This window comes from Nematolebias whitei, chromosome 3 (genome assembly GCF_014905685.2).
Source record: "Nematolebias whitei isolate Nwh7 chromosome 3, NemWhi1, whole genome shotgun sequence".
NCBI lineage: Eukaryota > Metazoa > Chordata > Actinopteri > Cyprinodontiformes > Rivulidae > Nematolebias > Nematolebias whitei.
Window position 1 is genome coordinate 3,855,895 of NC_056500.1, and position 11,365 is coordinate 3,867,259.

General features: G+C 42.8%; 1 protein-coding gene across 1 annotated transcript in view; it reads left to right on the forward strand.

Moving 5' to 3' along the window:
• Positions 1–10,228: 10,228 nt before the first annotated feature.
• LOC119430396 (ephrin-A2-like) overlaps positions 10,229–11,365 on the forward strand; it is a 29,214-nt gene continuing 28,077 nt past the window's right edge. The window contains exon 1 of the mRNA XM_037697801.1: positions 10,229–10,426. Within this exon, the coding sequence (XP_037553729.1) occupies positions 10,229–10,426 (198 nt within the window). The remainder of the gene's footprint in view (positions 10,427–11,365) is intronic.

The window sequence follows — 11,365 nt, forward strand, 5'->3', positions numbered from 1 at the left end:
TAAAATAAAGATCATGTGACACCAGGATTGTGTGCGGGAGAGTAGGCGGGGCTTAAGGCTCCACATCCCTTCTTAGACTCTGGTTCCAAGAATGCGAAAGTAAATGAGATCTCGTGGCTTCAGTTTTTAACAATGAAAGAACGTTGCATCTATTTTTTATTTTATTTTTAGAGACAGTTTGATCAGCCAATCAGATAGATGCCTTTGGACTTGCTCAGATCTTCTATCCGGGCTGTTCACTTATTTCCTAAAAAGGCATTAGTGCTGGCGTACGATGACACTGCGTAATTCTTCCTAAGGCCAGAGCTTGCAGCTTGTTAGCTGATCAGGCAGCAACTGAGAATGGGACTCTGGGATCACCTTGGTTCAGGAGCTTCTGCTGCGACCCTTTTACTGCAGCTGGGGGTCCATGTAAGGCGCAGTTAGGGGCAGAAAATTAAACATTTCAGAATTTTTACTACCTGGGTTTTACAAAATAATTGTATTTGACATGTGTGTGTGTGTGTGTGTTCTTGTATACATACTAACGTAAGGACCTGGGTGGATGTTTATGAAAAGCGAGGACATTTTGGGGACATCCTTCCTGAAGTGGTCCAAACATGGTTCTATGTTTCAGCTGCAGGTTTGCAATGATGCTGGGAGGAGTTCTTAGTTAACGAGGGTCTTCGCACAGATTGAATAACGAGCTTTCGTTTTGACCGACAAGTGACTGACAGGTGAGAACTGATACTGAGCTGAGGAATGCATCATGGGAGAGGAAGCCATGCTCCAAAAGTCAGTCCTGACAGAGATCAACGTGCACACAAACACACTCCTGTCTGCGTCGAGACTCTAATTCTAACATGAACCCTCAAACAGACTTTGGGGGATTTGTCCCAAAGTGAGGACCAAGCGAAATGTCCTCACAACGTTGGTAAAAATTTGTCCACAAACACAGATGAACGCACAAACCCGTCTTGATTGACAGCTCTGATGGTTCCACTCTTGGTCGCCCCGGTGACCGCGTCCCGCTCCGTTAGTTCGTCTCAATTGGCCGGTCCTGCCTGCCAATCAAAACCAACCTGCAGTCAAACCTGTGGATCCACGTTCTCTCGTTGTCCTCCCTCCTTCAGCCCCAACTTACCTCTGTCATCTTCCTTCTCGTCTCCTCCTCTTCGTCAGCTCGCTGCACATCGCTGTTCATCGTTCCCGTGGCGACGGCGGCCAGGAGCCAATCGCTGCTGATGTGGCCGGCTGCACACAAATGGAGGGACAGGAGGAAGGAACAAGAAAAAGGAAATTTAGGAGAAAAGAAACAAAATAAAAGAAAATAATTAAAACTTACCATTATTTGAAGAAAAGCACATTATAAGCTGCCTTTAATGCCAAAAGTTTAAACTAAAATGTTGTCATGTGTTAGCTGTTGGAGCATGTGTTGGGAATGACTCTCTGCTACTACCACAACAAAATGTACCATCTGTAAAAAAATTAATTCAGTTTATTTATATTGCACCAAGTCGCAACAGAAGTCGTCTCAGGGCACCGAACAAAAACATTCACAAACATTATAAAAGCCAATTATTAAAAGTTTTTTTTAATCTAAGGAAGCAGATTGAGTTGAATCTTCACTTCGTCACAGTCTCCCATCCTGAGCGAGCACAAAGGAGACAGTGGAAAGAAAAAACTCTTAACAGGAAGAAACCTCCAGCAGAACCAGGCTCAGGACGAGCGGCCGTCTGCTTCGACCGGCTGGTTGAGAGGACAGGAAGGAGAGACAGACACAGAATGGCAGGTCCAGGTGAACTTTCTATAGGAGGAAAGACAAAAAATGTTAAGGATAGAAGTACTTGCAAATACAAACAGGTAGAGCAGAGCAAGTAAAGACAGCAGCAGGCTCAGCCTATAGCAGCAGAACTAAGAAGTAGCTCAGGAAACCCAAGCCAACCCTAACTATAGGATTTATCAAAAAGGAAAGTCTTCAAACTGGACAATGTGTCAGCCTCATGGACAGAAACTGGAAGTTGGTTCCACAAGAGAGGAGCCTGAGAACTGAAAGATCTTCCTCCCATTCTGCTTTTAGAAACTCTAGGAACCACAAGTAAACCTGCAGTCTGAGAGCGAAGTGCTCTGTTAGGAAAATATGGAACAATAAGATCTGTAATATAAGATGGAGCTAGGTTGTTGAGGGCTTTGTAGGTTAGAAGTAAGATTTTGAATTCAATTCTGGATTTGACAGGGAGCCAATGGAGAGAAACTAAAACTGGAGAGAGATGATCTCTCCCAGTAACTCCAGTTAAGACTCTGGCAGCAGCATTTTGGATCAACTGAAGACGTTTTAAAGAAGTATTTGGACACCCAGATAATAAACCATTGCAATAGTCCAGTCTAGACATGACAAATGCATGGACCAGTTTTTCTGCATCATCTTTAGATCAGATGTTTCTAATGTTAGTGATATTACGCAGGTGGAAGAAGGAGGTTCTAGTAACGTTTTTAATGTGGGGGATAAAAGACATGTCCTGATCAAAAATAACACCAAGATTTTTAACATTAGAGCTGGAGGACAGATTAATGCATCCAAGGAGGGAGTGAAATGCTGCAAAGTTTATTCTTAAGATGCTCAGGTCCAAAAACTACAACCTCATTCTTGTCTGAATTAAAAAGTATAAAATTAAGGGTCATCCAGGTTTTTATGTCTTTAAGACATGCTTGTAGTCTAAGTAGCTGATTGGATTCATTGGGTTTCATGGACAAATATAACTGAGTATCATCAGCATAACAATGAACATTTATCCCATGCTGTTTAATAACTTTACCTAATGGAAGCATATATAAAGTAAAGATTATTGGTCCAAGCACTGAACCCTGAGGAACTCCATGACTAACTTTGGTGTATGAAAAAAAAAATCATTATTTACATCAAAGTTCATGCTCAATAATCCAGATAAAAATCCAACAATGTTCAGTCAGATCATCTGGATGGTTTTGTTCATTATTTACATTTACAGATTGGAATCTATCAGTTAATGATTTAAACAGTTTTAGAGCCATTCTTGTAATCCCAACATCATATTCAAGTCTAGTAGAATATTGTGATCAACTGTATCAAATGCAGCACTGAGGTCTAACAGGACCTGTCCATTGTCGGAGGCCATGAGAATATCATTCGTAACTTTCACCAGTGCAGATTCAGTTCTGTGGTGAGCTCTAAACCCCGACTGAAACTCTTCAGATTATTTTTGTTCAGATGTTCACACAGTTGATTTGCAACAAGAATTTTTAGATGAATGTTAGATTAGATTTAGGTCTATAATTGGTCAGAATTACTGAATCAAGGTCAGGTTTCTTAAGTAAAGGTTTAATTACAACAACCTTAAAGTGATGTGGTGCATAATCATTCATTAGAGACAAATTAAGTAGATCCAAAATTGGGATAGCAGACATGTTGATGGTTTGGATGAAGTTATTATTTTTGAAAAGTCACAGAGCCCAGGATAAAAACAATTAAAACATAGATCAGGTTCTAGTGACATTTCTAAAGCTGCCTCATCTGATAGGGAGCCAGAGGCAATAGTAGGAAGGATGGTGTGAATTTTATCTGTAACAATTTTATTTATAAAGAATCTCATGAAGTCATCACTGCTTATACCTGTGCAAAATAAAAATGGCCCAGTTATGGCTATGTTTGTGTTTGCTGAGGTTGAATAACGGGCAAAAACAGCGCAGGAGCCTTGAAAAGGTGGAAAGCCAGTAAGTTTGTTAAAAAAACAAATTGTAAAAGGTAAAGCGCGTGTAGAACAGAAAACAGACGATGGGGAGAAAAATGACAAAAATCAGATTTAAATATAAAAACAGTCATGGTAAACATTAAACAACTGGAGTGGGAGCCAATAAAAGAAATAAACAGAAAATTACAAGAAAATGGAAATGACGAACTGAAAGAGCTCTGAGGGGAAATCTGATCATTAAAGCCCAAAAAGATAAAACCCCTGCAGCAGCTTTCAGTTTCCTCTGATGAGTTGACGACAAACAAACTTGCTGAAGGTCACAGACGTCGCTGTTTGTTCTAACCCCTCCTCCCCTGGCAACTCCCCCTCGCCTCCCCTTCATACAGCAGTTTAACCTACAACCACCCCCTCTTCCTTTCGCCACCTGACGAGCTTTGAAGTGCTAACGAGTTGCTGTGTTTTACTGGAAAAGAAAGAGGCGGGGAGCGCCACGCCGCATTCATTATGGCCGCCGCAGGGCTGCGTTCAAAGCTGCTCCGGAGGGGAGAGGTGAAGAGGGACGATCCAGATCAGTTTGGTTTAATTTATGGGGAAAGAAACTCTGTTTTCTCCTTCACTGGAGTCAACAAGTTTCATCTGGGCCTCTCGTTAGAGCTCGTTAAGGCACAGAGCTTTAACTGCTCCACAACCCCGACACGGGTCGTCATTCTACGGTGCGCTGTAAGGACAAAACTCTGGTTCCTTACTCTTTGGAGAAATTCTGCTCCATCCAGCTCTTCAGTTCCACTTCAGAACTGCTGAACACTCGAGAAGATTTAGAGAAGTTAGTTTAGAAGCTGTTTCCATTCAGGTTAAACGGATAGTTTTGGGATATTGTTATTGTTGCACCGGAGTCTGAGAGTAATGTAATTTCAATCCTGTGTATGTCCTGTACATATTGCAGTTTTTGACAATAAAGTGACTTTGACTAGTTCGATCATTTTGAAGCAGGTGTATCCTTGAAGAAATACTCTTAGCCTGCCACTTTAGTGAGATTAGATATCCCTCGGAGTATGTGTCGAGGATAACGCTCAGCTACTGCCACTCCAAATTGCAGCTTAAAATCTGTTGAGCTGTAGCCATTTTTGTGTTAGTTCAAGCTGATCGGCTGTGTCACTATGTTGAACGGGGTTGACCCTAAAGGTTAACCAGTTGAAGATGTACTTTCAGTGGTTACGTTCTGACGTTTAAATCCGTCCTCTGGTTCATGAAATATTTGGTACCAAGCCAACAAATGCTTAGAGACAAGTGTTTACATTATTACCCGCCTTTCGTGGCAGCTGGAGTTTAGGTTTTAGCGTTCCAAATGTCCAACATGCATGTTTTTGGTCTGGTGTGCACGAGGTGAACATGTAAACACACAAAGGCCTCGAGAGGCAAACTGGCGACCATCTTGCCAAGAGTCTGCAGCTCTAACCACTGCACGACCGTGCCGCTCCGACTGTTCGGCTTATATAAATAACGTTTTAAAAATGCTTTTAGGTAGTTATTTATGGTGCGTTCATGGATTGGAAGAAAATTAGATTTTTGGAGTTTTAGCCTACATAATAATTATTTGTTAAACTTAAATCAAGCAGAAAAGAAACCTAAATATAGCAAAACCGTAGGTAAAAGCAAAAATAAGAATAACTGGCTAAATGCTAATGCTAACTAATTCAAACCTACTTTTGACAAAACTGGTAGCTAAAAGCTAAATGTAGTGAAAACAGTAGCAAAAGCTAAAATGATCAAAACTGTAGCTAAAACTCCTCAAATTTATTTATAAAGCACTTTTAAAACAGCAGCTGTTACCAAAGTGATTAACAATAAGCTCAGGGCAGTAATTAAAGAAAAAAGTAGTTCAAAGCTTCAGAAGTTCAAAACATAAAAACACAAAAACAATAAAATACTGAATCAAATCACACTGTTAAACATCAGAGAAAACAGGTGAGTTGTTAGGAGCTTTAAAAACAGGAGGTGAAGGGGCCTGTCTAATGCTTGGAGCAGATTGTTCCAGAGACCCACAACTGAAAAGGTCCGATCTCTGAGCTTCAACCAAAAGCAGCTGATCTCAACAGCTGAGAAGAAACAGGTTGAAGTCGCTCAGAGAGGAACGAGGGTGCAAGGCCGCTTCAACAGGATCCTTTTAAAATCTGCTGTGATTCGTACAAGGAGCCAGTGAAGGGAGGACAAAACTGGTGCCGTATGATCAAACTCCTGTTAAGAGCCAAATGAACCTAAATAGTTGCCAAAAAACTGAAAATGGTAAACAGTAGCTAAAAGCTAATTGCTACGCAAGAAGACAAAAATGGAGCAAGTTTGTTGAAGCAGATTTCCAAGAATGTTTTCAAAGAAACTGAAGAGGAGCTATGAATATTACAGTCACTAAAAGTCTCAGCGCACTATTAATAAAGTAGAAATTTTTATTACTTATTTATATTGATGGATGAATCTGCGCAGACTGTTAAAATCTGTTTTTTGCTGGTGTAGGAGGGCGGCTCTGCTGCCGTACAGAAACTGTGTTTTAGTTTTTACGTCTACGAGCAACGTGTTGGTAATCTGAGGAAGAGGAGCGATGGAAGCTTCATCTTCACTAATAATCCTGCTGCTGCCCACAAGAGGAGACACGAGCAAATCCGTGACTTTAAATCTGTTTACATGGACACTCCGGGACTCCACTTCCTGTAGAGGACAAGAAGCCAAAGTCCCCATTATGTAAATCACTTCACTTTAGTTGCAGCTTCAAATCAAATTTCAGTTTTAGGTCGAGGATGGCTAAAAGTTGAGCTGCTTACCTGCTGCTTTGAGCAGCTATAAAAATAAACAACTGCAGCCTTTGGGAAAGACTTGAAAGCAGCGGACGACAAATATAAACTGCAATAATGTTAAACTTTGTCTCAATATAGTTATTAGAGATGCAGTAACATGTATCAAGCTAAATTTTAGTGTGGTAGTAGCTGAGGGTCATCTCCGACACAGACTGAGTATTTTAAGGTTGGACCAAAAATAGCTACAACCTCCATCGTGCGGGTGACATGCATTCCTTCAAGGACTGCTGGGATTTTAACTCCTTTAGCTCTAGTTTTGATTGGAGATCACAGCAGCTTTAGCTGTGCAGCAAAAAGCCAAAAAAATGTCCACAACTGAGCAGGAAGTAGACAGATTGGCCGCAGAACTGGTCGGTGTCTTCCATCCATCCATCATCTTTACCCGCTTCTTCCATTTTGGGTCACGGGGGTCGCCGGTGCCCATGTCCAGCCATCACTGTGGGAGGGGCGGGGGACACCCTGGACAGGTCTCCAGTCCATCACAGGGACACACAGAGACAAATATTCATTCTCACTCTCTCCTAGGGACAATTTAGAGTTACCAATCAGCCTAACATGCATGTTTTTGGTCTGTGGGAGGAAACTGGAGCACCCGGAGAAAACCCACGCATGCACGGAGAGAACATGTAGACTCCACCCAGAAAGGCCCCCGGACTGGGATTTGAACCGGGGACCTGCTCGCTGAGAGGCAGCAGCTCTACCAGTTGAGCTGAGTTAAGGCAAAGAAAATATATGTTTTAAGAGGGTTTTTGGCAGCACGGTGGCTGCCGGGACCGACTTCCTGTTTGAAAACAACGTCCCTTTGGTTTTAGCAGCATTTAGCACCAGTTTGAGGCGGAACAAATCTGACTGGATGATGTGATGGCTAATGGAAATATGGTAAACCTGAAGTTACCCCCCCCCCCTCTACAGAGCGAGGGGGTGTGTGACATGTTGGGGTCATCTGGATTGAGGGTCACGGTTCCTCCGTCTCGTGTATCTCAGGATAAACTCGGTGAAATGAGCCTAAACTGTGTGTGTCTGTAAGCTGATTTGGGGGGGGGGGGGGGGGGTAATTACAGGATTTTCTACAACACAAGTGTGAAGTGTAATGGCAGCCGGCCGCTGCGGCACCGTGCCAACGTCAGACCGGAGTTAATAGAAGTGATAAAGAAGCAGCCAGCTGGCAGGAAGAAAGTCCTGTCGGTGGGGGGGGGGACTCATGTTCTCTTTAAAATCTTTCCAGGATCACCCCAAGGTGTTTCCAGGGAGTTCCAGTCCAGTTGCAGAGAGCTCAAACAGTACAGGTTCAGTTGTCGGTACTAAACCGTTAAAGGTTCGTCTCTGAAGATAAACCGAACGTTTCGTTTCATCTGAAAACAACTTGGATCAGCTGATCGTTGACTCCACAGGTACGGTCGTGTCATCGGTCAGAGTTTCAGAGGGACAGTTGAAAGTTACGTCTTTTTCTTTGTCGCTGTCTTCATGACTGTTGTCTTTGTCGTCTTCATTTGCTCCGTCTTCTTGTTCGTCTTCTTGATGATCTTTGTATTTTGTGTATTTTTCATCATCACTCTTCTTTGTCATCGTCTTCTTCTTTATCGTGTCCATCTTCCATGTCTTTTTCATAGTTCTCTTCTTTGTCGTCTTCCTCTTCATCATCTTCCTTGCCAGGATCTTTTTTGTTGTCTTTTACAGTCATCGTCTTCGTGGTCTTTTGTTGTTTTCTTCTTTTAAGTCATTTTTCGTTGTCTCTTTTGTTTGCTTCCTTGTCTTCTGTTTTGTCGTCTTTTTCTTCGTTGTCTTCATTGTCCTCGTTTTCTTTCCTTCCTCGTAGTCGTCATCTTTTTCATTGTTTTCTTTTTGGTTTGTTGTCTTTTTCTCGTCTCCTTCATAGTCATCTTCTTTGTCATTGTCTTTTTTGTTGTCTTTGTTTTATTTCATTTTTTTCTCGTTATTGTCTTTGGCTTTATAGTTGTCTTCCACTTTGTTACCTTCGTAATCCTCGTCGTCTTTCTCATAATCGTCTTTGTCACAGGTTTTTGGTTTGTTGTCGTCTTCATCATTGTCTTTTTGTTGTCTCCTTCATAGTCAACTTGGACGCAGTCGTCTACTTTTTCAGTCTTCTTTGTTGTAGTCTTCTTTTTTTGTTATCTTTGTAATCATCATCTTTTTCGTTGGTTTTCGGCTCATTGTCTTTGTTTATAGTTGTCTTTACCTTCTTCGTTCTCTTTGGCTTCTTGTCGTCTTCCTCCACGTTGTTGTCTTTTTGTTGTTGTTTTTGTCCTCTTGGACCTAAAGGACAATTGTCGTCCTAAGTTAAAGTACTGACTGTAAATCTGTATTTGGTGGAAAGTCTGATGAAAAGGGAGAGAGAGTGCATGAAATGTGTCAGTTTGGGAACTTAAAGTCGTTTTTCCTCTCATTAAACCTTCAGCGTCGCTCACAAATGTTACTTTAAAATATTTGATCAATTGATGAATAAACTAAAACCTACAGTTCATGCTACACAAAATAATTCAAAGAAAACAGACTAAAGATAAAAAGTGACAGAGAATTGTTTGGTTTATGTTGTCAAAGTTTTAAAGATCAGCTGTTCAACCTGTCAAAGTTTTTGTACGACTTCCATTCTTCTTGTATGACATCATTCGAATCAGGAAAACGTAGTAAACAGTTTTATTTGTTTTAGAAGGAGCACATCCGTTCCCCACACAGGGCTGGGTGCTGGCGTTTCTTTCATACGACGTACGTCGAGTTATGTTAAGTACTTTCTGGGTTTTATGGTCTTTGGGAGTTTGTATTGGTTCTGTTGTCTTCTTGGCCAGGACTCCCTTGAAAAAGAGACCTTTTGGTTTGACCAGGTCTCACCCGGTTCAGTAAATATTAAAGTTGACATCTACTGATCGATGAGGTCGTTCTGATGGCGCTGAATACAGATTTAAACTCAATTTGCACTGAAAATGTTTTCCCAGACTACTTTCAGAGGTGGTCTTGGCCTCAGTGATGAGAACTTTATTGACCCCGCAGAAAGTTGTTATGAGAACAAGTGTGATGGTTTGATCCCAGTCCACCCAGAGCCGAGCTGTAGGACCTACTGGACTAAGGTGACCCCACACAAGCAGCAGAGTGGACTTCTTGTTTCTTCGGCTAAATGTTTTCATTGACCTGTATTAAAATCCTTCTCAGTATTGTTGTGTGCATGTTAATATTCAAAGTGTCCGGAGAGGATGTTGTTTGGTTTTTATCTTTGGCAGGAATCAGAAAAACCTTCCGTCCATCTGTCGTGTGAGCATGAGAACTTTAATGGAAACCAACCACCCCGATCATTTCAGGAAATATGCTTTCCAGTTTTTATACTTCTTAAAAATATAGTTTCCTTAAAGATTGGGGTGGCCAAAGATTAATTTATGGGGGTCAAGGCCGCCATTGCACCTGGTGGTGGATCATTTTCTCCTCCCGTTCACCAGGATCCATCACTGTCGCTTGTTTGACTGGTTTTGGACCGGCTGTGGTCACTGTAAGCTGCAACGTGCCGTCCACCAGCGAACCGTCTGAACAACCTCATTAAACACAGAACTGATGGTTCTGATGGCTCTGATGGTTCTGATGGTTCTGGTGGTTCTGGTGATTCTGGTGGTTCTGATGGTTCTGATGGTTCTGATGGCTCTGGTGGTTCTGATGGTTCTGATGGCTCCGATGGCTCTGATGGTTCCGGTGGTTCTGATGGCTCTGATGGTTCTGGCTCTGATGGCTCTGATGGTTCTGGTGGTTCTGATGGTTCTGATGGTTCTGATGGCTCTGATGGCTCTGGTGGTTCTGATGGTTCTGATGGCTCCGATGGCTCCGATGGTTCTGATGGCTCCGATGGTTCTGGTGGTTCTGATGGTTCTGATGGTTCTGGTGGTTCTGATGGTTCTGGTGGTTCTGATGGTTCTGATGGTTCTGATGGTTCTGATGGTTCGAATGGCTCTGGTGGTTCTGATGGTTCGAATGGCTCTGATGGCTCTGATGGTTCTGATGGCTCTGGTGGTTCTGATGGTTCTGATGGTTCTGATGGTTGCAGAACATGTCGGGCTTCAGTTTCCCACCAGAGGAGACTCGTAACGGATCTGAACCAACGTCACGAGTCGAGCCAGGTCTGTTTTTGGAGAATCTACCACACGTCCCTCATTATTAAAGTGGTTTCTTTCTCTCCAGGAGGGGTTGGTAGTCCAACGCCCTCCAGCAGGACGGAGCAGTCCAGTTTCCAACACGTGGAACAGTTGAACCTGCTTCCTGTCAGCTTCACGTGCTCCGTCTGACAAACTTCTGTTTGTTTGAATTACAGCGGCTCTCGACCCTCCTCCTTCACACATGGTTTGATTGACAGGACTAAAGATAATAGTGGGCCAGGCGGGGTCCCGGGGCCAACAGGGGCCACCTGACCCACATGACGGTGGGGTGGGGGGTGTCCTTCAGGGTTTGTGGTAGTATCTGACAGGCTTCCCCTCTCAGATCAGAAAACACAAAGCAGCAGCAGTCTAGTATTGTTTTTATTGTCTCTGGCTGGGGGGGAGGCAGACGGGGGAGGAGCAGGGTCAACAATAGGGGTTGGAGTGTGTGTGTGTGTGTGTGTGTGTGTGTGTGTGTGGGGGGGGCAGATCTTCTTTTCTCTCTCAACACTCTGGATAAAACATTCTTTTAGTTTATGCCATCCTGAACAGAAAACTTCCAACACAGAGGAATTGTGGGTAATCCTCCGACTCGAGGACGAGCTGGACGCTGGTTTGGTCTCTGAACTTAAAATCACACACACACACACACACACACACACACACACACACACACACACAC